The following is a 27,772-nucleotide window of genomic DNA, read 5'->3' as shown; positions in this document are numbered from 1 at the left end:
TAGTTGAACATTTCCACAAAAGGCTCTTATCACACTCAAACTTTTTGTCTGGCATGAAAAGTTTAGTTTCCTAGGCTTTTTGTTGTTGTTGTTTTAATTTCTGATGATTACAGATGTTCTGAGAAACAAAAATACAGTGCCAAAGAAATAAGTCCAAAATTTTTCATCCTGAAAATGTAAACATGGAACTCTGCAACTTTTCAAACATCTTTTTTTTTTTTTTTTTCTATTTCTGATCTCCTCTCAATGTGTTAAAACAGACACATTCTACAATCATTTTTAAATTTCAACATAGTGGATTTTTGCTGTGCTTTTTTCTCATTCTAAAAAGACCTAATATACTACTGAAAGTGACGCTCCAAGTTTGTTTCATGTAAATCATATAAGACACTTAAAAGAGGCTGTACGAATTGTTTCTATTAAAGTATTTCACATACTTTAACTACTTTTTCAATACATTTTAGTAGATCAAGTACAAGGAGATCTAGATCACTACTTATGGGAGAATATTTCAGAAAATATGCCACATGTCCTAGCTGTGTCTTACTAAATCCCATTGGAATTCCTTCAGTGATTTTAAGGAACAAAATGAAAGATTCATAATCAGAATCTGCTTTGAGTGCTTGTACATTAATAATCAGACACCTGTTTTTTTTAATAGAAACATGGAACCCTATATAGCAACCGTAAGTTTATTGATTTTAGTGACCTTCTGTGGACTTCTTGAAGTAGCATATGAATCTCAAAGGTTTCCAAAGCACAGGTTGAAAACTATTAATGCAGATTACTGCACAATCCTACAATGTGTTAGTGCTATGAGGAAAGGATCATCAGCATCTGCAGACAAGAATCTAATAACTCAGTTTCCATTCTGTCTTTTAGTGCTTCAGACTGCATTGGTTCCCAGTTCCAAAGCCCACTGAATTTCAGAGAAATTGAGTGCTAGGATTACTAATTGTAGAAGAAGGAATTATGAAAGTCTCCAGCTTTATCATTAGCTGGATGAAATATTTTAAAACAGTGTTTTAGGTTAATTTTTCACTTTATACAGAAAGGGATTTGTCTCATTTTGCACATCCTCATCAATGCTGAGAAGATGTAATAATCTCTAGGTTAGTATTTCTGAACATAAAACTGGATAAAACACAATCCTCCTGGTTACAAAAGCTCAGTAATGAATGCTGCGAATGAGACTGATTTGTTCAAAACAGTAACTTATATGATGTTGAGCACTCTCAGAGCTTAATATGTTTTTTAGATTGCTGAAATAGGACTGCGAATTGCTAAATAACAAACCTCTCTTACCCAATCAATAGTAATCTGGCACGGGTTTCTAATACATAGCAGTTGGTTAGTCTCAACTCTCTAACCTATCACTTGAAGAGCATATCGTTTAAAGAAGACAAACTGAATGGATAGTATAAAATCTACAATTGTCGTGTAATTAAGAATTTTTCATTTCATAAAACTAGCTTTGGGTAAAGAGCAAGACACATACAGAAAAATCAGGTTTGTATTTGTTTGTATGTAGTTCTAGACTAAGATAATTCAAGACTCCAGAGAAATTCCCTTGAATCACTATTAACACAAACACAGGACTTGTTTCAAATGCAGAAGAAAACTCTTTGTTAAAGTACTTATTTCCATTCAACTGATTTTTTCAATAATCGTGTCTACTGGAATACAAAGTTAAATTTAGAAGATCATTTACTATATCTCAATTAAATACCAAAGACTGTCAGAACATCTCTGAGATCTTATAACAAGGGAGCCATTAGAGTATTAATTCTGAAACAAAAGACAAATTGTGCCGTATGTTTTGCACGGTGGCTCTGAGTTTTGAAGCTGTTTATATGAGGAGCGACTGAGATCGATCTCTGATTTACATGACTTTTTAACGTGTCTTCTGAATGCTCAAATTCCCACATCTTTTTAAATACAGGAAAGAGGTAGAGAATGAAACATTGAAATATTCAAATACTTGAAACCGAAAAAAATGTAAAACTACTTTACTAGGAACAGTGATTAGTATCTATTATAATATTACTTTAGAATATAGGTTTCATAGACATAAACTGGGGGTCTGGTGGGTTCGGATCTCTATAGTCAGAGAGCACATAAAAGGCAAATATAACAGAAAAAAACAATATATACACATAGCCAGACAGGAAATACAAAGAAAGAATGTAATGAGGGAACATGATAGGTGATGCTCTTAGTATGCTAATTCTTGCCATTCTTTGTGTAGCAGCGTGGAGTAGAACATTCAAACAGAGAATTTAAGGAGGTTAAGATGTTTTGTGCACATTTCTAAGGATCACTTCCCAGCAATAATGGGCTGCTGTGTTAAAGATTGCTTTACATAAATTATGTCTCTTGCTTAAATACTCATGCACAGCAGCTTAATTTATAAGGGTTACTTATTACTTTTCCTTATGTTTCACACAGAATAAGCTTAGCAGTTAATGTGAAATTAATTTCTCTCTCGTCAAAAAATAATAATAACAGCAAAAAATACCCTGAAACAGTCGAAGAACAGAAATGTTTATTGATATTGCTTACAGCTACTATGTCTGATTTGAGAGCCCACTTAAAAGTCATTTTTAGAATAGTGGTGAGAATGAAATCCCTAAAGTGATACAACCATAATGAAATATTTTGAATCACAAGAAGAGAGAGTAATGTCCACAAAAATAATAATAAAAAAAAGATGTAAAGACTAAATTATATGGTGGAAAAGTACTGTAGCTGTGGCATCAAAAATAATTTAGTTTGCATAACTCTGAAGGGTCTTTTAACTACTGGAGAATCTTTTCTATTTTTCACAGTACCCATTATTAGAATTGGAAACTTCTCGTGTGAAAGTCATTTTCTATCAAAATAAAAATTATTATTTTCTATGAAGTAAATACTTTCATGGAAAGTTGTTCATCACAAAATTTCAATAAAAGTTCTGTAACATTTCCATTAATGATACTGATAATCAAATTTCTTTCAGTAGAAGTCTGTTCTGAATGCTTCAAATGAAGCTTTCCGCTGATACAGATTATGAAGACAAAACAACCACATATAACCTTGCACTATTTCTATAAAATTCATTTCCAAAACTGAGGAGTTCAGAGTATCCTAGCAGGCAAACTGCAAGAGTCTAGAACAAGTCTTAAAATGTCACTTGCTTTCTTCTGATATTAGATATTCACTTGCCACAAGCTTACAAACTATTAGAAACAATTACTCAATATGAGATTGTGATTTCTGCTTTTCAGATTTTCAGATATTTGATTCTTCAGAGTTGAAGGGGAAACGCACTGCCCCTATTTTGGAGACTCAGCTATCTCTATTACACTGTATTAGCTGAATTAATGTATATAGCTGAATTTTTGAATGTAGCTGAATTTATTGTACTCTTTTTCTTCTGGGAGAAAGAATTCAAGGTAAAGAATTCTCTGCCTTGAACACGAATATGTCCCTACTCTCAGAGCACTGGAACAGGTTGCTCAGAGAAGTTACGGACTCTTCCTCTCTGGAGGTATTCAACATATGCCAGGATGCAATCCTGTACAACTTGCTCAACGTGCTCTGCTTGAGCAGTGGGGTTGGACTAGATGATCTCTAGAGGTCCTTTCCAACCTCAACCACTCTGTGAGTCTATGTCACTGTGACTCTTGAGTAGACTCACTCAGTAGACTATCTTTTAAAGAACAAGTGTCTATTAAATCTGTACCGGAGGAAGCACCTCACATCCGTTCACCCAACAGAAGAGCAATGGCACCTCGGTTTCCCAAGAAGCCTTAATGCCATCTTACTGAAGAGAGATAGCAGGAGAGAAGGATATTTTGATCAAGAGAGAAGGGTACTTTGATCAAGGTTTGTCTACCCTAATTTTCAGTGCGCAATCAATGTTAGGACGCATCACCCCAAATTCGCTTTATTGGCAACAGCAGGGGACAATTCATCCTACTTAACATCTGAATTGTGTATGCACATGCTTGTATCCTTCTGCTGACTAATTAAGTAAGCTCATACCAATTTAGCAATGGCCTTAGGTGAGATTAATCCTGCTCTTCTCCATCAGTGCTACAAAAGGTCCAGATATAAACCTATTTGAAGGAAAAGTGAGGATATGAATGTAAACCCACCACTAATTTATTTTAAAAAGAAATAAGACCTTTTCTCTGATATGTATAACTCAAGGGTCAGACAAGACCCATCTCAGGGAAGGTCAAAGAGCTTTTTCCAGCAAACATCTTGAACTCAAGATGAGCTTCTTTCACTGATAAATATGGCATTCATATGCAGCCTGTAATAGGAAAGACTCGGGGGAAAGCAGTTGTTTTCCTGCCTGAGATAGTCTATGTCCTGATCCTACCTGGATGCTTGAGCACTTCAGAGGCAATCTGAGAAGGAAGGTATAGGGTTTCCAGTGGTCAGTCAGAAACACCTTGAAGGCATTCCTGCAGGTTCAGTTTACTGCAACTGCCAAGGTATATTTATATTTAACAAAATGCAGGCTCACTGGTATTTGATACTGTTTGTTATTGCTGTTGTTCCCAGGGTGCTTCTTTGGCCTGCTGCTTGCTATTGTGAAATAGGAGTTAATGTTTTATTGAGTATAAATCATTTAGTCTTCTAGCTACAAGAGCACAACTAGAATGAAATACTAAACTGCCACAGACCTTCTGTCTGCCAGTAGCTGAAACCAGCATATTAAGTTCAACATAGTGTAAAATAAGGGGGAGAGTTGATTATAAAACATTAATTACCTTTACCAAGACCTTGTACTGGGAGATCCCCCATGACAAAGACTTACGGAGGAGCAAGAAGTAATTAGATTCCTGACAGAGCAATTGCTGAATAAGTAATTAAGCTATTTTCTTGCTACATAATATCCGTTATATATTTTATAATAAAAAGGAGAAAAATAGATAAATCTTCCTAAAAATTTCAGTTAAGAGATAACAGAATCAATTCTGTCGTCCATATTTTTTTTAAGAAATAATAATCCTGTGTTCATTATTATTATTCTGTGTAAAGGAATTGCAGGTAATCTGATATTGATAGAACTGGATGAACAGCCCTTAGTTTGTCTTTTTGTTTTGAAACATTCACTTCTGTACAGGAATTTCTAAATATTTATGTTTCTAGTTGTTCGTATAAATGTCTACCAGCAGAGCAAGCAACTAAATAACATATTGTGGTATATTTCTTCTGGTTAAAAAACTCCAAATATATATTAATTGTACAGCTAAGAAAATCTTGCATTTTTTTACAGACATTCTTCTCATTATATTGCTGATCTGACATTAAATCACAGAGTAATTTTCATTATGTCAGGAATGTTTAGTTAAAATAGGTTCTTGGGTAGTTAACATGAAATTTTTGTTCCTCAAATAGTTTCCAGGGGATGAACATGTTTGGCTGCAAAAAAGAAATTGATTTAGCCAGACTCTGAAATCTTTGAATACATGTACAGTTTGGAAAATCTATCAAAACAGAAACATATTTAGATTACTTTCTTTTAATTGCTAGGATAGGCATAATTTTATTATAGATCTGTATTAAAATCAGCTTAGGAAATAACGATTAGAAAGAGTCAACATCTGAGATTAACCCTCATTTGTGTGTATCAACAGTCAGAGACAAAGAATATTTAACAGCATACTGATTAAAATGTATTAAATCATCATGTTTTACAGCTATACATTTCCCAGAGCAGAGATCACTCACTCATAACGGTTCAGCTAGTCCCTACTTCCTTCACTGATACTATGTAACACGAGTAAAGGTTGAAGGATATGGCCCCATAGTAAATATAGATTTTACTTATTATCTTTGCCTTCCTAATTAAAATATTGTTCATTTTACCCATCTGTTATTACTGGGTTTCTAATTAACAGGATAAAATTCAACAGAATTCAGCTTGGGCCTTATTCCTTGAAATAGGGCATAGTTTTTTTATCCTCTCTTCCTGAAAGCAGTATCTTCTTGCCAAGATTTATAATGTCTTTTCAAGACTGTAGTAAGTCAAATTCTACCAGAATGAGGTTTAGAGAGTTTGGGCATTTCAGCCACGTTATCAGCCGTCTTCAGCCTTAACCTCTGGAGACTCAATAGCTTCACTAGAAATCGTCAATTCAGCCATAGTGGGGTGGAAACGTGTTTGCTCTGTGTGGTACTTTGTCATTTTAATACAGTGACAGAAAAAGGAAGTACACCACAATTCTACAGATCAGAAGTTTTCATTACTTTTACTAAGATCTTTCCATAGTCGTTCAGCAGTGTTAGTGGGATGGGTTCCTCAGTATAAATCTTTTCTGCATGGGTAATGTTTGTACATTCAGATCTTTGCAGTGTTTTAGGTACTCCTAAATCACCTCAAAAGCAGAATTAGAGAAAATCATTCTTTGTCTTTCCAATTCCTGCATTCCTCTTCCAGATAAAAAAAAGGAACACATAACAAAAGCTATAAAGTTAAAACAAGTAAGTAAATACTGTTCTAACAGTCTCTTACTTCCTTTCCATTATCTGCCACATGCTTTTCTCTTGTTTACCTACTCAAAGAATTTCTAAGGAAGACAGAAAGAAGGGTAGAGACAGACAGAATTGATGGGCAGATTTGCTGGGAGAAACAACTTTTTCCTGGACACTTGATCTGGAAGAAACGTGCTGTATCACGTGGTGCTAACATGTAGATACAAATCCCTTTGTCTTCTGCTCTCATAAATACCCCTTCTTTATCTACACACATGTGGATGGTTTGTGTGTTCACAGTTCCTAGGTGTGAACTCTAGGTTGGTGTGGATAAAGAGCTACATCATAAAACAAACGGACAAAAAATTAATAAGCCATGAAAAATAACACATTCACACAATATAGAGAAATGTGGTGAAAAGGAAACAGATCTTAACCTCTATTCAGTGTCTTCCAGCTAGCCTCTCTTTTATTTCTCATTATGGTCATTATAAAGGAACAGAAATACACTTTTTTTTTTTTTCCGAAAAAACATGAGGCAATCATTAAATTGAAAGCACTGTAGGTTTACTTTACCTCTTTAACCAGAAGTCTATAGCTGTTCTCCTAAAGATCAGAAAATTTCAAGGACAAAGCTAGCTTTCATCCTGCTCAGAATGACTCTAAATCTTTCTAGGAATATATACTGGATCTTGGATCATGCGTTCAGTCTTATTTTTAATGTTTTAAATAGCTACGTTTTATCGTGTAGCCTACACAGTAATGGTGGAATGCTGGCATTTAAGCACTGGATTTCTTTTCATCTCTTGAGTTCTTGCTTTTAAGAAGAAAGTATCTCATTTTTCTCAAGCTTAAAAAGAAAATACTTTCATTGTTCCAGGAATATTTTTAGTTTCTTGCCTTAAGTCTCTTTCATCTTCAAAATGGGCTCAACTCAGAAAATTCTCAATGAGCATTGCCTATCACTCTTAGAATATGAATTTGAAGAGAATATTCTTAAGTGAACTACTTTTAGTCTTCCTGAGTCTTAAGAAAATGCAGAATCTTAAAGGCAAGGGTAATATCATAAGCATATATATCTTATGGGAGAGTAGAGATGCATCCATAAATGGGCACAATTTCCCAAGAATTCCATTGACTTTATCTCCTGCAGGACTGAACCTATGTGTCTGTTGGTAATGTGGAGATGTCTTTGAGACTGCCTCACTGTTTAGTTTTTCAACTATGTAGGTCACCTCCTAGGTTTGTCTTTTGACAATGAAAATTAAAAAAAAAAAAAAAAAAAAAAAAAAAAGATTCTTTGTGTTTTCTTCTGCCCTTTTCCTCCATATTTCATATCTACTGGGAGAATAGATATCTTGTGTTATTCCAAAGTGTAAAATGTATTTTCTTTTTATACTGAAAGTTGTCAAGAGCAGACTGAGGATTAGGTCCTCAAATATATAAATGATAGACTCAGAAGGGCAGGGAATTAACTGCTACTTTTGTCCACAGGAACAAGAAGTAATGGACTCAAAAAGCAATAAAAAAAAGTTGAACATTAAGAAAAGTATACGGAATAACTAAGCACAGGAATTAATTACTTGAGGAAGCTGTGAAATCCTTGTCTTGGAAGGACTGCAAACAACCATCCATCGTGCATGAATTAGGTAGAAATGAGCCTGCATTGCAGAAGTGAAACACTTCAATGACATCCTAAGGCTCCAGCAAGCACTATTTTCTACAATCCTGTGGAGCAATCCTACAATCCTATGCAATGAAAGTCACCTTCTCTTAGATGTTAATGTCAGTCCTAAATAAGAAGATCAGATCCTTCAGGAAGTTAGTCATTTAACTGGACATGCTTTTGTCTTGTGATATCTGACTTGTCATGTCATTACAGAAGGGTATATTCATTATCAGCACCAACTAATTATCCATTTCTTGTTGAGCAAGACTGACTACTGAGCTCATTGCTGTAGTGTTGCTTTATGATAGTACTCAAACAATCAGAAGAGCTTGGAGCTGTGTTGTCAAAAGTTCAACACAGATCCACAGTAAAAGATAATTTGCCCTGAGTTGCTCGCTGCCTAATGTAGTCATAAAAGACAAACTTGCAGAAGGAATGTGAAGCAATAGAAATGTGATGAGCCTGCAAAGTCACTAACAGTGATAGTGACAGTATTAGAACTAAAACTCATATCTCCTAGGCCGCAGTTCTGCATCCATGACCTACCCTTGACCATACATCTTCCTCTTTGCTCATTGTGCTACGGTTCACAAGGATTTTCCTTACAAAGCCATCACCTTTGATTTCGGAGTTTCCTGAACTGTAGATCAATGGAAGATTTAGGGATGCGCTGGAAGAACTTTGCTCCATGTTTGTTTGTTCTCAGTTTTCTCCATACTGCTACTGTTAGCCATTTCCAGATGTAATACATTGGTTAGGTTGACCTTTGATCTGACAGAGGACAGCCATGTTTATGTGCTTATGTTATGTTTTCAGATGTATATGACCTGCAGTTCCTCTCAGAAACATGCATATCTCCTACTGATGTAAGTAAAAAGTATGCTCACTTGCTAATGGGTGCACACACATTTCCCTGATATTTCCTTGAAACTGTGTGAAATCCCCAGTGGAGATTTCTGTAAGCATGTAATGAAGACATTCCTCCGAACTTGGTTAGCGTATTTTCCCTCCTGTCTGCCTCCTTCCATAACCATGATTGTAAAATTGAATTGTATGATGCAGTATTTATTAAAGTAAGACAGACACAAAAGAACAATAAAAGGAGGAGAAAAGAAATTAAGGTTGACTGTTTCAATTTGAAATCCTCCAAGCATTAGTTTGTGAGGGTCCTTAGTTACATTAGTCTTTTGTGGTTCATACCAAATAAATAAAGAATTTCTACTGATCATATCATTTCTAACATACTACATATCATTCCCAGGCTGGAGTAGCTGCGTCTCAGTGAATACTCCTTTCTGTGCAAATGGCCTCGGCCAGCTCTGCTGCTCCCTTCTGCAGAATGACACAGTTGGGAGAGGCTATTGGTAAACTTGGCCTCTGAGCTACAAGGCTGCCTGATAAAACATGACTGCATCAGAGCCGAGTCATTCTTTACCCACTAGTCTGGATATGCACCAACCCTGCTTTACCTCTGACTAAGGATACCATTTGGATACAGGAGGGGAGACAGCTTTTCACTTCCCCAGTCTTCTTTGCAATTCTGGAAAAGCAAACCTTCATTTTACTTTAAGTTCATTATCTTTTAGGTGGCAGTTAAGATTCTGACTTATACTGCTAATTACAGTGCATTTAATTACAAGGTATAATATGATAGGTGCCTTCTTGGGCTACACATTGATATCTGAACAAGAGAACACAGATATAAATGAGTGGGCTGCAGAAAGTTGTGTCAGACGCAACAACATTCAGGTGAGGCTGTAGCAGTCTCCTATCCAGTGTGGATTCAACAAAAAAAGAGCAGACTCCATTCCCTGAAGCAGCAGAAATAACCAAAAATGAAATTAGAATATATTTCAGTTCTGCAGAATTTCATATCCTTATTCATTTCATAGAAATTTCTCAACAGTTGGACTTGATACAAACACAGAAAAAGGCATGTAAGCTACAGCATTCACATGCACCAACCTTTCAGGAGGGAAATTATTATGTCCTCTGTGGTGAGATCTTTCTTCATCTAACAGGCACTTTTGTAAGTATTACTAAAGATTTCTCCTTAAATTATTGAAAGAAAATCATTTCTCTCTGCTCATGTATCTTGCTTTAATTTCCTTTCAGCAAGAGCAGCCTTTTTTTGGTATCCGATCAGATTTTATTCATACATTGCTGAGTTTCCTATCTGTCACACTACTTTCTGGAACAAATAGTCGTCCACATTTTGTTTTTCTTTCTTATCTTCATTCCTATTACTCTCCTTCTACTTAACCCTTTTTGCTGCAATATCTGAGAGCCTCAGAATTGGTAATAATTTCCTCCAATCTCTCTCCACAGGAGCTAAATAGCTATTTTTTATTAGCAGAGATTCAGGACTTGGGAAGCAATTTGTGAAGGTTAGAGAATACTTGTGTTGTTTTGAGAAGAATGGGCACAGATTCTGAGTACAATTTCCTAATACTTGACTCGTTCTCACTACCACTACGCTGCTCAACACTAAGCGTTTCCTGAGCTGCCTTCTACGCTCTTGCAGGAGAACACTTCATTTGCCTGTGATCATCACACTGCTAGAAGAGGTGTTCCTCCCATTACCCACCTTCAGCTGGACACCCTCTGCCAATCACAGCATGTTCTGGAGGGTTTCCCCACCCTCGCACACAGCCTAGTCAGACTCTTACAAACCACACAATCTAGTGAGTTCTGAAAATGCACAGCATGATCCTTAGACTTTTCAAGGACCTTTATGGAAGAGGTTGTCAGATCCTGACTGCACTTCAAGGAACCATGGAAATTCTGTGGAATGGTCTTTAATTCTGGATATCCCATCCCTCTGCTGCAGATGTTGTAACTAAGACCTGTTATAGTAACATCTATAGAAGCCCTTTATTGAATAAATATCTAAAAGCCATTTGCAGAATAACTCTGAATTTTGGCCAAATTTTTCCAATTGGAAGATTGAAAATGAGAATCAACATCAGAATTCAAGGAATAATTTCCATCCGTGCTGGATTTTTTGACTGTATGTGTCCCATTTTGTCATTTTATACAAAAGAAACTCAAGATCAACTTAATTAATTTCTCTTTTCATGAGAAAAAATAATTTCTCTTTTTTTGTGGTAGTTACTACCAGTTTTATATGATACATGATACACAAACTGGAATTTACAACATAAAGAGAAAAGCAAGTCCCAGTAATTCAGCTTTGCATTTAGAATGTCATTTTGAAGCTGGAGACCTTGAGTAATTTTTATATAGAGCATCACAAAATCACAGAATGGTTGAGGTTGGAAGGGACCTCTGGTGGTCATGTAGCATGACCGTGCTCAAGTAGGGTCACCTAGAGCATGTTAGACAGGATCAATTCAGGCAGGTATTGAAGATCTCCAGAGAAGGAGACTCCACAACCTCTCTGGGCAACATGTTCCAGTGCTCCATCACTCTCAGAGGAAAGTTCTTTCTCATATTCAAGGAGAACTTCCTGTGGTTCAGTTTGTGCCCGTTGCCTCTTGTCCTGTCACTTGCGCCACTGAAAGGAGTTCAGCCTCACCCTCTTGACACCCTCCCTTCAGGTACTTGTACACATTGATAAGATCCCCCCTCAGGCTTCTCTTCCCCAGGCTGAAGAGGCCCAGCTCTCGCAGCCATTCCTTGTAGGGAAGATGCTCCAGCCCTCTGATCATCTTTGTAGCCCTCCACTGGACTCTCTCCAGTAGCTCCATGTGTGTCTTGTCCTGGGGAGCCCAGAACTGGACACAGGACTCGAGATGAGGCCTCCCCAGGGCTGAGTAGAGGGGCAGGATCACCTCCCTCCACCTGCTGGTAACACTCTTCCTAATGCACCTCAGGAGGCCATTGGCCTTCTTGACCACAAGGGCACATTGCTGGCTCATGGTCAGCTTGCTGTCTGTCAGGACTCCCAGATTCTTCTCCGCAGAGCTGCTTTACAGCTGATAACAACAACCTCCAGCCTGTACTGGACCCTGGGGTTATTTCTCCCTACTTGCAGGAGTTGAACAGGGTGGGACCCAGTACTGAGCCCTGGGCAACTCCACTAGCTGCAGACCCTAAACTGGACTCCACGCCACTGGTGACAACCCTCTGAGCTCTGCCTTTCAGCTAATTCTCAAACCATCTCACGGTCCACTCATCTAACTCGCACTTCTTGCGCTTGACTATGAGGTATCATTTAGCTTTTGACGGTGTCAAAAGCCTTGCTGAAGTCAAGGTATACAACATCCACCGCTCTCTCCTCACCTACCCAGCCAATCATGCCTTTATGGAAGGCTATCAGGTGGTTAAGCATACCTCTACTTTCCTTCCTCATTTCCCTCTTCCTCTCCTCTCCTTAAGTTAGGAGAAGCCCTACTATATCCCATATAGAATTACAACTCCTTTGCAAAAGATCCAGTCTCTTGTTCTGTAGGTTTATACAATAGCTACTTTTATACTGTTAAATAAAACAAAGCAGGGACAGTTCTCAGGTCTGGAAGTAAAAGGCATGGCAAGGCCTGCATCCATATATTTTAACACACTTTGAGCCTAGAACAGACCATCTGTGTCCACACTGCCTTGTGGGAACAATCCCTGAGTGTGCTGTCACCAGCACTGTGTCTGGATCCCATCAGAAGTGTTAGTTGCTACTGGCTAAAATAATGCTAGGGAGTACGTCAAAAAAAAAAAAAAAAAAAAAAAAAAAGAAAAAAAAATCCGGTACTGCAATCTATTCTCTAACTCTATTTTATTTAGTACAGATATAGTCGAGGTACATAAGCTTAGTTGTGGCTAATATTTGTCTGGGCCAACTATTTAATACAATAAGAAACAGTTGAAAATCAACTAAAGACGAATTGTTTTATTTACACGATTAATATTCTGTATTTCTTTCTGAAATATGTTCCAAAATCAGTTGTGCTGCTCTGTGAGCATATTATTTATTTTCTAATCAACTTTATCTGTAAGGATATCTCCTGGCATGTGACTTGTGGATGTTAGAAGTAATAAGCACTGATCGATGCATCCTGCTGCCCAATTAAGTTGAATAATGGTTAAGTTAAAAAAGCACTTTTCTTTACACTTAAAAACAACACACTCACCTTTTTATTTGAGGTTAAGTCCAATTCTTCAAGGTGCATCAGGTAAATATTTGCAAAGCATTTAAAATGTTTTCAATGAATCAAAAAGCTCTAGAATGCTACACTCACTAATGGCTCACCATCTTTCATCTCTGCCACAGGCAAGCAATGCAATTTCAGGAACTGCACAGCACATCAAGAGTGCAGTATTCATTGAAGGATATCTTTTCTCCTCCCTCTATTCCCCATGCGGTTCTACAAGTGTCTAGATTTATTTGATAGGTATGCTTGTTGCCACTCCGTTTTCTGTTTAGTGGAGCATAAAACAGGTGACATGAAATTCATACCCTCCAAACTTAGCATTAGTTGTGTAAGGCTTCAGTTGGAAATATTTAGGGGGAAAAAATGAGATATAGAAGAAAAAAGATTAGAGGAAGCAGAAAACTATGGAACTGCTGTTTGGCTTTTGGAATTTGGCCTTGCTGTGCATTAAAAATAATAACAATAATAATTCTCTATTTCACAGAAGAAAGAGAAAACCAAACACATTTGTAGGGGGCCAGATAAGAACCCATTAGTAGATGAATTTTTTTATGTGTGTTTTTTTCTACACTTTAGCCACAGGCAGTCCCCCTTCTGGTGGCAATGTCCTATTTCTATATTAGTAGTACTATATTAGTTTAATGGGCAGTCCAGTGCAACTCCAGAATCAGAGCATGAATACATCTTATCCTAATCCTTTTCCTGTGTAGCTTTGCAAGAGAAATTAGCTGCATGATCCATCTTTTATTTAGCTATTTAGATGTAGTTTTTTTCCCTTCTGAGTGGTTTGAACCAACTGTTCACTTCAAGCTATTCTGGTTGTAAGTTTGTCCTAGTTCTGTTGTCAAGTCCATTCCAGGTGAGTGCTGTAGGTTTTGCTTCAGAAAATCAACCTAGCTATGGACCAACCATTACACATTTATAGCAAATAGACCCAAACAGCTGAATCCAAGAGAACACCTCAGCACCTCTGGGTTCTGAGAAATGCAGGTTTAAATCCCTGCAGAATCTCAGGCCATCAGAGGACAAAGACATTACTGTAATACATCCCACCTCCCACCTATGTCAAGAAGCTTTTCTGCAAGGTGCCTTTTTTTTTTCCTCCTCCTGAGAAGCCTAGAGATTCTCCCATAGCAAAAGGAGAATACTTTTGAGGTAATGAACATTTCTGTGGAACAGAAATAACCATTTCACAACCTTCTCTACTCCGCACGTAAGTCTTGCTGAACTGAAACAAGTTTTCACTTCTGAGTAAGGGTGGTTAAAAGCAGAGTAAAAGTCCCTAGCAGAGAAAGCTGAATGTTTTATGTCTGCTTAGTAGCTATTTTTTAATACCAGATCTGAACAGTTCTTATTGAAAGAAGAAGGGATGATCCTAGATCCCAAGGGCAGAAACATATATAGACGGAATACTGTACTCCAGCTGTCCTCAGCTGAAATACAACATAGAAATGCTGTGGATGAGTGACAGACCTGTTGCTGGTGCAACTGATTTATATCTGCTCTCCAGAAGCTACTAGTTGGGGACAGGTTAACCTATGTCTGAGTGGCCACTTCTCAGCCTTTGCCTCAGAATTTCAGTGTCTGTCAATACAAAGGATTTAAAAGGTCTCCCTACACATCTCTATTCCTTTCTTTCTGAGCACTTCTATTTCTTGCTATGTTTTTGACAAATAACCTATATAATATTGCCACAGACAAGGGTGTACATAAATTAGTCCAATAGAATTGAAAATATGTTTTTTTTCATTTCTTTAACTCAAAAGAGATTAACATTTTGACTTCTGAAGGAAATTATCACTTTTAATATACTAGCTGTAAGCCAGTACTGAAAAAAAACCCTCTCTTTATAATTAGGCATGGCAATTCCCCCTACAGCTAGAAACAGAGATTTTTTCACTGAGCAAAAGCCAGTTCTCTCTAGACCTTGCTTTTTGGAAGAGCTCTAAGCTGTGTTCTCCAGTCTTATTCACAGTCATCAGTTCCTAAAGTCCTTAATCATAAAAGAATCTCTGAGGGCTAATTCTAGTGCTGTTGTGCATAAGTAAATCCCATACAAAATTAAGTGTGATTTGAAATCTGCAGGATCTAAGAGCAACTGTAACTTTTGAAAAATGATATTTTGGTCCTTCTGAATTTACAAGGTGTTGCAATGAAGTGACAGCTTCTTAGGTTTAGGAGAGAAAAAGACAGCACAGGTCTTTCAGCTGGCAACAGTTCCAGATGAAGATAGTGGAGGTGGCATTTGCTGCACTTTGCTCTTGATTGCTAGCAAGTAGGATTTTCCAACTGAGCTGGTTATCTAGAAAGTCTCTATGCAAGCCCCTTTCTAGAATGTGATTCCTCTGAGCTACTTTAAACAGGTTTGTTACAAATAATGCCTAAGAAGGTCTTGTTTTTCTCCATTGACTATAATGACAATCCTGACAACTAACTCGCATAGAAAGATATAAAAAATAGATATCTTACTACACTTAGGTGATTCTCACTGAATCACTGAATCTCACTGAATTCTCACTGAAGGGCTGTAGTCCCTTCAGAAGTCAGGCAAGAAAAAGATCAAGATAATCCATAGAAAAGTTTATTGAGCAAATACATTTTAAAAGAAGATCAGCCATAGTAACTGTAAGATGGAGAAATAAGTAAGCAATTCACATATCAAACTACGAAAAAAGCAGGTTTCCACAAAAGAATAATGAAGGAAGAAGAGTCTCCTACTGTCATCTATCTCCTTCCTCCTTTGCCTGAGGTGGAAGGGCAGCTGTGTACCACAGGATGCTTTGTGAACAGAGGCTGATGTGCTACCAGCAAAGAGAGTCTAAATGTCATGGCTTTCAAACCAGCTGGGCAGAGCTGCACTTCTTACATGATTCTGTGATGGTCGTACCAAGGCAGCTAGTTTTACTCACATTATTTTATTCCTGTTCCCACACTGTTCATAAGGTCATCCTTCTACTATCGACACCAGAATGAGAGCAAAGCACAGTAGTTGACGGTTGGTGGGCTCTGTTTTGTGGTGAGACACTCTGTTTTTCTTCTTTCATCTTAGGATCCATTTGCTGATGTGGCAAATACAAAGATCCTCATAATATACATCAGTATCTTCTATTTCTCTGCAAAACTGTCCCAGAGTCTTTCACTGCTGAGTAAAATGCAACTGAGTGAGTTTGCCTTTCTCCCCTTGGTAGTTAGGGAAAGAATCACTGGAGCCACAGAATGCCATTATTATCATGCATAAGAGAAATAATTATTATAATCCACATAACAGAAACAATCACCTATACATTGCCTTCAGGACAGTAGGCACAGATCAGCCCATTTGCTCCAGAAGTAAAGATGGTGGTTAACACTCTCTTCCTTTTGAAGAGACCTCTTTGAAGACACCTGAGCCAGAGGTCAGATCAATTCTTAAAACATGATGTGGCTTAAAGTGATGTGAATAAAACGGATGACATAAATCAAATACTCGTGTGTCAGTCTTCCCTTACACAATGCTGTTATTAAGACTGGCTAAACAGACTTGTGTTTGCCTGGAGTACATTTGAGAATGATGTATGTCTATTGTATATGTGCCACTAAGACATGGTCTAGTGACCATGAGAGACCATGAGAAACCGTGTTTTATGTATGCTTGACTGGACTATCTTTTATTTTGCACCACTTGGAAAAGAGACCGGCTATAATTGCACCTTATTACTCACCTGCCTAGTAGCAAAAATTCTCCAGCAAGTCCCAGGCGCCTCATAGCCATTAACAGCCCCCTCACAGTCATGCCTTCGCAGAAGCAGGCGACCACTCTTGCCTTGGGCAGATGGCTCCGTAGCTTTCGCAGCAGCTTGTCAAAGCTCTGTTCCCCAGCATTGCTGTAGATCTTGTAGGAGTGTGCAATGCAGATCCCTTCCTTGGCTGACATGTCTTTGAAAGCTTCCATTCCGCTTTCACCATAGTTTCCTAAATACAAACAGAAACATGTATGCCTATATTAAGATTTGCAGTCCTTTCTTGCTTTGGAAACAATAAGGAATTTAAAGAATACATAACGCATTTGCAGAGAAATCAGTGTGCAAATCTTTACAAAACAGCATTAAGATTTTGTTTTATTTATCTGTTTTTAAGCCAAGATCCTCAAAGCCTCTTAGGAACCTCAATTGTGTTTAGGTACCTCTGTCTCTATTGTAACCAAAGAGGTTAAGCCCATGAATATCTGTGTGTCCAGATGTCTACAATAATATATAATAAATTACATACTCCTTTCTGAGTCTCTTTGCTGAATGTGGTCAGTTGCTCTGGAGTTTTCTTCAAAAAATCTAAAAATAAATGCTATACTGTATTTTTAGGTGTAGCATTTTGAATATTTGCAAAACAAAACAATGACTAAGAATAACAGGACCTTATAATGCAGTCTGAACACCAACAATATTTTAAGTACACTGAAAGATAAAAGTTATCCTGTGATGAAATTTCTTCCGGTGACTCAGGAGAATGTGTGGCAAAACTGAAAATTAGCATTACAGAGATCACAAGAGCACAGAGGAACTAAATGTACTTCTATTGTTTTTGTTTTTTTAATTAAATGTCAATCACTCCAACAGAATAATCTTCACAATTCCTTTCAAGCTATTCTTCCCCTTTGGAAAAGTTGGCAGTTAATATCAACAGATACATTTATTGTTCTTTGTCTATATCCCATAGAAAATTTCTTCCCTGCCAGGCCTACAGAAAAATCATGGCTCTTAAACAGTGAATATGCCGGTACCACCAACAATCATACGGATCAAGACTGTCCTTTTGCTTCCCTGTGTATCTTCCTCTAGCTTTCTAAATCTGTTTCTTGTTTTGTTTAAATCAGAGGGCCTTTAAGGTAGAAACTCTCTCTTATCCAAAATAATGTCCTAACTTCTGAATAGTGTTCCACAGAAACACAAATTAATAAGACTGAGCAAGGAACTGCTTATCCTTCAGTTATTTCTGTCAGCTTGTATGCAAAAGAAACTGCGAAAGGAAAAACCTTCTTTGCCTACCAGCATAAGAATATAAAAGCACTGACACTGAAAATGCATGTGAAGTAGTGAGAATTGAAAAGCTGGCTGTCTCTGTCCTCATCTGTTTTCATGGCCTTGGGCCCTGGATCCACCAGGCACTCTGTGCCCATCTGTGTAATCATCCCTATCACTCTGGCACTAGAGTTTAGAGGCTGAATTAGACTCTGCACTGTTTGTATATGAACATAAAAGGCTGTCTCTAGTTTGAAGATCTTGCCATGGGAATAGTCAAAAGAGACAAAGAGTAGAAGAAAGGCAATATTATTATCTTCACTTCATATCAGGAGTGAATCACTGAGACCTTATGAGATTTCCAAATGGTACCCAACCAGAACAGGAGGCTGCATGCTGATCCCCTCAGCTAACACGCACCAACTTTCACTTTCCTCTCTGCTGCGTAAATCCATTACTACGCAAACCATGCCTGGACAAAACGTCGTAGGATTTTCAAACTCGCTTGTTGCAGTGCTTTCTGGGAATGGTAGATCAGGTTCCCCAAGCTTCCCCATGTGTCATGCTCCGAGGGCAAGCTACACTTCCAGTGCTACATCAGCATCAAGCGATTCCCATGAAGCAGTTCAACTGGAGGGCAAAGACGTGATGCATCATGAAAGATGTTGTAGAGCCTCAGAACTCAGAAGGAAGGAAAAATGGGGGTCAGTCATTTATAACTTCTATGAGGCCTTGAAGCCATCTAAATTAAAATTAAGTTGCTTGTTAGGAAATAACTACTTTTTTAAAGAATATTCTCATTTATTCACATTAAATGTTTTGGTTTGCTGTTCCTCAGTAAATAAAAAAGCAGTATATCTAACGTTACTATGGAACATTTTGCAGAATTTTGAAGTAAAAATGTTCCGTGCTATAGCACAAGGAAATTGAAATTCTAAAGGCTTAATTTTCTGTCAAAAAATGTCAATGGAAAATTCCATAGTCAGGTCTAATTAACTTACAGACCTAGATCTCTTCTGTGTTCCAAACACTGAACCCTTTGTTTGGAAGCGTTATGAAAGTACAAACTGTTACCCTGAGGCTTCCCATAAAGCCAAAAGTAGATTTAATTACAATACTGGAAAAGTAGTAGCTCTTGCAATGAACTTAAGGTGTATTAATTCTTTTACAGTCAAATGAATGTTGCTCTGGCACAAATCACGTGATCTGATCATTTATAAAAGTAGAGATATTTTGTGAAACCACACATGAAGCAAAGCCTCATCTCAAATGAGAGGAAACATGCTAAAATACCAAGGCTACTTAACAAAGTGCTTTGGTTTTAACATTTGGAAGAAAAACATCCTGACATTCTAAATCTGAAAGTGACTAAGTTCTCCAGCCGGGAAAACTAGAGCTGCGTGGCATGAGTTCAAGGGAGTTTTGGTGAAAACAGAAAGCAGCTTTGCTTCACGATGCTCATACAAATCCACCAGTGGAGCTCTTGTCATGATCGTTGCTGATTAAACTCTGCTTAATTAATTATTCATAGTGAATTCCCTGGTTGTGGAAAAAGGTTTGATGAGGTATGTATATTTAATCCGAGCTATACTGTGGGGATAATGAATACTTCTTGATGGAAAAAAAAAAGATTTATTTTCCTTTATGAAAAATATTTATATTTCCTTTATGAGGAAAACTTGTGTGTGCATGAAGGTACAGGTGCAACATTAGTAAGGAATGCTGGAGAAATTACATTACACCACATTTCCTTTCCTGTTTCCTTGAGGCTGAGATGAGAGGTTCACAGTGCGAGAGAATCTCCATACTATCTGTGTGGCGCTAGGTTCCTTATGATGTGAAAACTGTTGCAGAAGTCCTGTCCTGTGTCCTAGAACCAAAGCAACTTGTTCTGCCAGTCCCATGGGACAAAGCTACCTACCTTCTGGGAATCTATCCATTCCACTTTTAAATTTAGTAAAAGATCCTAAAGAAAAAAATAAATGGAAGGAAAGGATTAATTTACTTTTAGTTAATTAATTCTAATTCAGCACGAAAGACTCAAAACTACACAAAGTACAACCGAAATGAAATATAGTCCATCTATATTCATCTCCTCGCTCCCCACCAGACTCCATCTCTATGTCCATGTTCGCAGGCTTGCACCTCTATATTGTGACTGTTTCTGCTGGAGGAGACAGCACAGGACGCGCCTCAACTCTTGAAATTTTGTCAGTGGCATAATCGGAGCTGTTAACTGATGCCTTTCAGAAACATGTCCTGTGCTTACAGCAACTGGGAGCTGGGCTCTTTCAAAACGCCAGTCTGAATCCTGGCTGTTGCCTGCCTGCAAGTCTGGCCCTAAGCCCAGCTCAAATGCTGCTCCCATATGTCTGCATGTTTAAAAAAACCTTTGATTACATCATCATCCGAAAGACTTATCCCTGCTTCAGGCTGGAATTTTGTTCTGAACTAAAGCATGTGCATCCCCACCTACAGTCTAACTACAACAATCTGTTAGCTCCACTTCCAATGAATCAGTACTAGAAACTATTAAGAAGCTTAAAAAGAACAGACTGTGCTTTTTTCCAGATGAAGTTTAATATAGTACAGTATATAGTAATACTTCAAGCTGATAGAAAAGAGCCAGACAAACTGCATGTTGCTCTTGCTACTCCTCTTGCCCAGAAATTGAACCAGTTAAACTATCTGAATATAAATTGCTAAGTTCTTATCTGCATTACAAAGCAAAACAGCAAGGTTTTCAGTAAAAAAAAAAAAAAAAAAAAAAAAAAAAGACATCTGCTCTGTCACACTGAAGGTTACCAATATGAGATAATAAATTCTTTATGGCCTAATGGAATAATGAGCTACATTTTCTCCTACTCAGGGATTTTTGGGATGTAACTTTTTTTTTAATCTAAGTTTCTTTTTATCATTGTCTTAATATGCAAATTGTTATCAGATAATTGTTTGGTCTATAGGAGAGTTTCAGTGAACATAAACGAGAGCCAGCCTTTCAGAGAGATTTGAGATGCAAAATTGCTGTAGACAGCATGCAGCGAAAATTCACAAAGTAGAAGAGGAGACTCAAGTGAAACTGAAGAAATGTATTATGTCATTTATTTGGCTGGTAATAATCCTGCTATCACAGAGCATATTTATTGAAGCAGAAGTACTACCATCATTTTTATAGACAGGGAAGCACAAAACACAGAATAATATTCTATGCTACGTCTGAGCCACACAAAAAAGCCAAGTCAGTTTAAGTTTCTCAGCAGATGTTTTGCAAGCAGTGAGGGAATTTAGAGCTGCATTTTTTGCTAGCTTTTATTGGCACCAATAGGATGAACTTTGCCAGAAATATCTGAAAAAATCTAAGTAGGTATAATGTTGAAAATGTATGTGGGAGTAATGGAAGAAATTTATGAAAGGCAACATGCTGGCTGATTATCAAGATGATCTTCCTGAAAGTCAGGGATATGACTGTGTAGAATAGTTTCCCAAATGGGAGTTTTAGAAGGCTCTTTGACTCTTACACCTGAAATTAATTATGACAAGTCAACAACAGATAAACTGGTACCATCAAGATATTGTCCATATTTAACAGCTGTGATTGCACGAGACTTGTACAGTTTAGTCATTGCTAAGAATAAAGACACAATACCATTTTATTTGTTTTTTGACCAACTACAGCAACCATGTTATGCTCCTGAGATAGTATGATGAAATCACAACCTTCCTGATACAGCTGTCTGCAAATAGGAATGTGAAGGGTCTGAATTTTTCGTTGTATGGGAAGAGTGGCAAGTTTCATTCCTAAAGGTACAAATCAAATGAAATCAAATCAAATGTGCCTGAAATCCTGGAGCTGTCTGTATGTACTAAATATCTAAAGAACTATAACCTATTTTAAGCCCACTAAAATATTTTATTTTTATTATTTTTAAAATGGGAAAATATATATATATATATATATGTATTCATAAAATTTGTAAAATAAAAAAGTAGAAAGTAGCCTGTTGAAATATGCCTTTTCTACAGGTTTTCTTTCAAGAGGGATTATCGTTGGCATCAATGTCTTTCTCTCTTTTAATAAGCCATCATTTTTGCTCAAAATAAATTTCACTTAAATGTCTTCGACCAGATATTTTTCTTAATAATTGCTCTGAGACTGGGCTGCTTCACTTCAATTACCTTTTGTGCTAGATGGTAAGTTCAAGGCCTATGAGTTCTTTTTGTATAAGATGTTCAATCTGAAAGTCTCAATTTCATGCAAATGTAATCTGGTTTGGAGGGGGTTTTTTAAAGTATATCTCTTTCTTTTTATTTTTTAACTAATCTCTAACAGTCTGGAGATGAGTAGCTAAAAGCAGCTCTGGGGAAATGAAATAAATCTAGAGCAGCTCTGATATTCCATCATCATGGTGCCACTTTATATTCCCAGTGCAGTGCCTCATTTGGAGCTGCACGCTGAAGCAGTAACTGAGGAAGCGGCTTCTTCACGGGGCTGGTACAGAGCTGTGGCACACAGCTGAGGTGGAAGACACTGTGATGATAACGTGGCTTGTTTTATAGAATTAACTTTCTCAGATGAGAGGTGGTTTTCTGCAAGGCTATGTTCTTTGGCAGAACACATGAAGAAGATGCATCTTTTGCTCCTCATGCAGAACTAAGCAACCATGTCAATGCAACATCACTCTGAAGAGCTACACAAGCAAAGCAGCCAAGTAGTGTTGGTTGGGCTTAGAGAGGTCTCAAACAGCTAGAAAACACAGCATGGGGAAAAAATCAAATTAATTAATAATTAATTAACTGTTAATTCTTAATTAATTAAATAATTAATATAAGAAAACTACCTATGCCACCCTTAAAACTTGAGCCCAGACAACCTCAAAGCAATTCAGAATGTATGAGCTAATGTCCAAGGCCTTAAAAAAAACATGTAAAATAACTCATGAGTGCAGTTAGGATTCTGTTCTTACTATCCTTACTACCCTTAACTATCTGCCGGATCATGCAGGTCGTATGTCTACTTGTCTATTCACCATTTCTACGCAAACAGTAAATTCTCTGAACAGCATTTATCTTGCTGTGTGTTCATAACACACAGACCCAAAAGGGATCCTGATATCACTTGTGGCTTGAAAGATGAAGACAATACAATTAAAGAGACATCAATATAAAGGAGCATAAATTACAACAATGTCATACTAGCTGCAAACTTAATTTCCTCTGTGAACATTTTTTAGATTTTTAATTTTTTGTCTTCAGAATCTCAAAAATACTAGTCAAACAAAAACACTCTCCCCTTCTAATCCTCTTAAAATTCAGTTCAACTCAATTCAATTCAATTCAATCCAATCCAATCCAATCCGACAGATAGAATTTATTTAAACGATCTCAACATATTTAATTTGGATATGGAATCATATTATTGTTTAACTGTAAATCTCATGTCACTTTCTATAATTTAGCTTTAAAACAAAATAAATATTCTGAATTGAGAAACTAGATTATTTTTACTTCAAAAATTATTAACTTATTTATTTTGAGATTTAAAAAAACCCAGCATTTTAAATTAAGAAATTAATTGATCTATTTCTTGTGATGTTTTTGAGTTTTAGCTACCAAAACTTTACTAAGTACTTTCCAACAAGAAGGTTTCATGGAAAACTTTTTAGTCGAGCTCCATTCATGAGGTGTCCTTTTAAATAACTAACATTTAAATCATTTTAGTGAATTAACATAATATACACAAAACATACCATAACTGTGGTTAATTAATTTAAATACATCTGTTCACGATCTCCTCATCTAAGAGGAAAAAAAAATCAGAAAAATCAGTTTGATAGTGAAGTTTCTCATCTCCTCTTGGCTACTTTGAATTAATAAATTCATTCCCTTAAGAAAATGATGACCCAGTTCTGCTGTTTAATGCACCTTGTTTCTGTTTCCCTTTAAAATTATCATTTCATAACTATAGAAGAAAGACTCATTAAAACAGTGTTGTTATCTGAGAACAGGGAACAGTCTCCAAACATTTTTTTCTGAGCATTTCCTGGAAGACAGTTCACCTTCGATCCTTTTTGCTAACAGGGTACAGCTAGAGCTTTGGGGCCCTGCCCATGGAATGATATTAGAAGTCCTATGCTAACGTCTGCTAAAGGATTTTAAGCTTGACAGATTTTGCTGAAACATACTGCCGTCTCTGACCACTCTCCTTCTTTTCAGGCTGAAGTGATTAACAATTTTTCTGCTCTCTGCTTGGAGCATAGCTGTTTCTATTCACTTGACTCTATGGTATTTCCCACAGGTACCTCCTGTATAAGTAAGTTCATCATTCCATTTCCAAATGAAATCTTTAATGAAAGCTTAGCTTTTAGTGACTCTAGAGACTCTCTTTCCTCTCTTTGATTTTCAGGATCACTTCTTCTTCTTCTTCTTTTTTTCTTTCTTTCTTTTTTTTCTTTTTTTTTTTTTTTTCCCCAGCTAGAAAGGAGGGTACCTGAGACTGCTGATATTTAAACTGGAATTTATTGTTCCATTCAGGGTGTAAATTCAGGGTATAAATTCACCATTCAAGGAGAGGGGTTTACAGTGAGAAAATTTTGGCCCATGATGGACTGCAACTGCCTCTGGTTCCTGGACTGACATTCAGACCCAATTACAGTTCATGCTTGGTCCATTTATTATTATATCTCTTAGCAAGGATTGGCTCTTTCTACAGGTGAACAACATCATGCTTACGTATGTTTGCAACCTAGAATATATTTGTGGTCTTCACTTATATTATTAGTTCTTAAATATGTTTTGTAGCTGTTCTTTGTTGAAATACACTTTATGTCCTGTTCTGTTATGCCAGTAGCTGAGCACTATCAAAAGTCACTCTGCAAAAGGAAGTGTATAATTCAGGTATTAGATGCACTCTGGAGACCATTAACTTCTATTTATGTTTTTTGGTAAGTGCATCTCTTTGTGCCCTATCTCTTCATATATGAAATGAAGATAAACACATTTTCCTGCCATTGATGGTATGAGGATAAATATACCATAGATCAAGAGAAATTCAGATAACGGCAGTAACGAGAGTAACATATTTACCTTGAATAAGGTAACAAACTGAATTAAACCTGATGCATTTGCCCCACAAAAGCTCACATTTGCTTGGTTATAACGATAACTCCATCATATTTCGTATAACAACAGTCATGTTATGTGTCCACTATCTCTCCAGTAGTAACACATACTGCTTCCTGCAGCAAATGCAGATAATTGGCAAGGCTTTTTCTAAGAGAACACCTTAATTTCTTTTCACCTGGTTGTGCACATTCATATTCAGCATGTTCATTTGGGACAAAGCCGGGTTTCATGACTGTCCTAATTTGAACTCTGAGAGCAGCAAGGCCTACTACGAATCCATGAAGTAGTAACTGGAAGGCAGATTGGTATCTGTTTGTATTTCCCAGGAATGCTTGTCAAAAGATTTTGAAGGGGAGAATCTGAAGCTTCTTGTGACATATAAATAGTTCTTAAAGTATGCTGTGTAGGGTGTCATGGCCTATACTTGTGCAATTAACTACTTTCTTGGAGATAGTCTTATTTAGGAAGATGTTGGTTAACTCTTATTCTTGGCAGATAGCAAAGATTAATTCTTAGAAGATAATTTTTAAAAAGGCAATCAAATATATTAGTGCTATAGGTGATTTTCTGTTAGTGACTTCGGTGGCTATAACCAAGTAGGAAACTACCATCCCCAACTTTTTGAACAGGGTAAAGGCAAGAGTAGAATTGTGCTCTCTGGAATTTCATTAAGTTACTTTCTTCAGTAAATACTTTTAGATCTTTTCAAGTCTTTTACCTCACCTATTCCATTTCATATTTGAATATATATGCTCCAAACCCTGCTAAAATTATAGAATCACAGAACTAGCAAGGTTGGAAGGGACCTCTGGAGATCATCTAGTCCAACCTCCCTGATCAGCAGGGTCACCTAGAGCATGTTAGACAGGGTTGCATCCAGGCGGGCCTTGAAGATCTCCACAGAAGGAGACTCCACAACCTCTCTGGGCAACCTGGTCCAGTGCTCCGTCACTCACAGGGAAGAAATTCTCACTCACTCTTTGGGCTTTGAACCTGACTGATCAGTTGGCATTTCCGAATATCCTATAAATAATAATAATGATGTTCAGATTTAATTAAATAAAAACATGGATACTATTAGTATTTTTATTGTTTTTTTTAATTCAAAATTTCCAAATTCCAAACAAAGTTACAAACTGGTAACAACACCAAAAGTGTGCCTTATCACCAGTGGCATATAGGAATAAGAATCTGTTTTACATTTCCTCAATGTAAATATTTGAATTTTGAAAAAGTTGTGATAACTTTAAATATTTCTGCACACAAATTAGAGTTCATTCCAAATGTATATTCTATAAGATAGAAAGCTAATGGCATACCCAGAATCAGGTTCCTAGCCATAGAAAAATGAAAATTTTAGATAAAAAAGACATCTAAGTGTCATGTAGCCCAATCATCTTCTCTAGAGCAGAGTAAACTGTCCTAGGGCAAAAGAATAATTAGTTATTAAATAATTCCATAATAAGTCTTGTTTTAGAAGCTCTTTACAATGATAAAGATTACATGGCTTCCTTGGACTACTTGTTCCAGTCTAAGTAGGCCTTGCATGAGTTTTTCTCGTCTAATTTCTAACCTATTCTTCTCTCTTCTTTTGCAATTTAAAGCTATTATATCTCATTCTATCAGATATAAACTTAGAGAATAGGTTCTCACATTAATCTTAATCTTTTCAGCCCCTAACAGTTTTGAAGACCACTGCCATGTCTGCTCTTAAATTTATTTTTTTTCTAGATTAAATAAGCCTAATTTTTAATTTTTTCTTGATGATCCTGTTTTCTAAACTTCTTATAATTTTTCCACTTTTAATGCAGTCAGTCTCCAATTTGTCCACATTGTTCACCCCAGAGGATGTGCAGTTTTTGTAATTGCATGGTACTGTGCCATGTGATATCTCATCTGAGCAGAGTACAGTAGAAAGACTACTGTATATCTCTGTAGTATCTCTTTCTATACATTCAGTATGATATTTACATTCTTTAGAATTACACCATTGACTCAACTTCAACTTGTTCTTCATTGTAATCTTCTAGATCCTTGTTTCTTCTCAGTCAGACATTCCCAGTATTTAAGTGGTAGATTATTCTATTCTAGGAGTAGATACTTGTAATTGTTTCTATTGAAATACATCTTAATTTTTTGGACCGTATTTCTTTTTGGTTCAACATAATTTGAATGTTAATTTTGTCTTCCTGTCTGCTTGCAGTGACATCCAGCATGGTCTACAAATTTAATAACCATACTTGGCTTATCATCATTCAAATCAGTGTTGGAAACGCCAAAAATGGATTCAAGGTAGATCTCTAACAAGGACATTCAGCATATCTTTCTTATCAGAAAGCTAAAAAGTGAGAAATAATCTTTCAATAGCATTTTAAAATTGATCATGCATCTATCATAAGGAATTATAGATT

At 36.8% G+C, this 27,772-nt stretch overlaps 1 protein-coding gene across 2 annotated transcripts in view; it reads right to left on the bottom strand.

The window, feature by feature from the left end:
* GRM5 (glutamate metabotropic receptor 5) overlaps positions 1 to 27,772 on the bottom strand; it is a 257,276-nt gene that overhangs the window by 128,388 nt on the left and 101,116 nt on the right. For both annotated transcript variants that reach the window (XM_062578011.1, XM_062578020.1), the window contains exon 2: positions 16,947 to 17,196. In XM_062578011.1, the coding sequence (XP_062433995.1) occupies positions 16,947 to 17,196 (250 nt within the window). The remainder of the gene's footprint in view (positions 1 to 16,946; positions 17,197 to 27,772) is intronic.

The sequence above is a fragment of the Rhea pennata genome, chromosome 1 (genome assembly GCF_028389875.1).
Source record: "Rhea pennata isolate bPtePen1 chromosome 1, bPtePen1.pri, whole genome shotgun sequence".
Classification (NCBI taxonomy): domain Eukaryota; kingdom Metazoa; phylum Chordata; class Aves; order Rheiformes; family Rheidae; genus Rhea; species Rhea pennata.
This window is presented reverse-complemented; position numbering and strand designations above follow the sequence as displayed.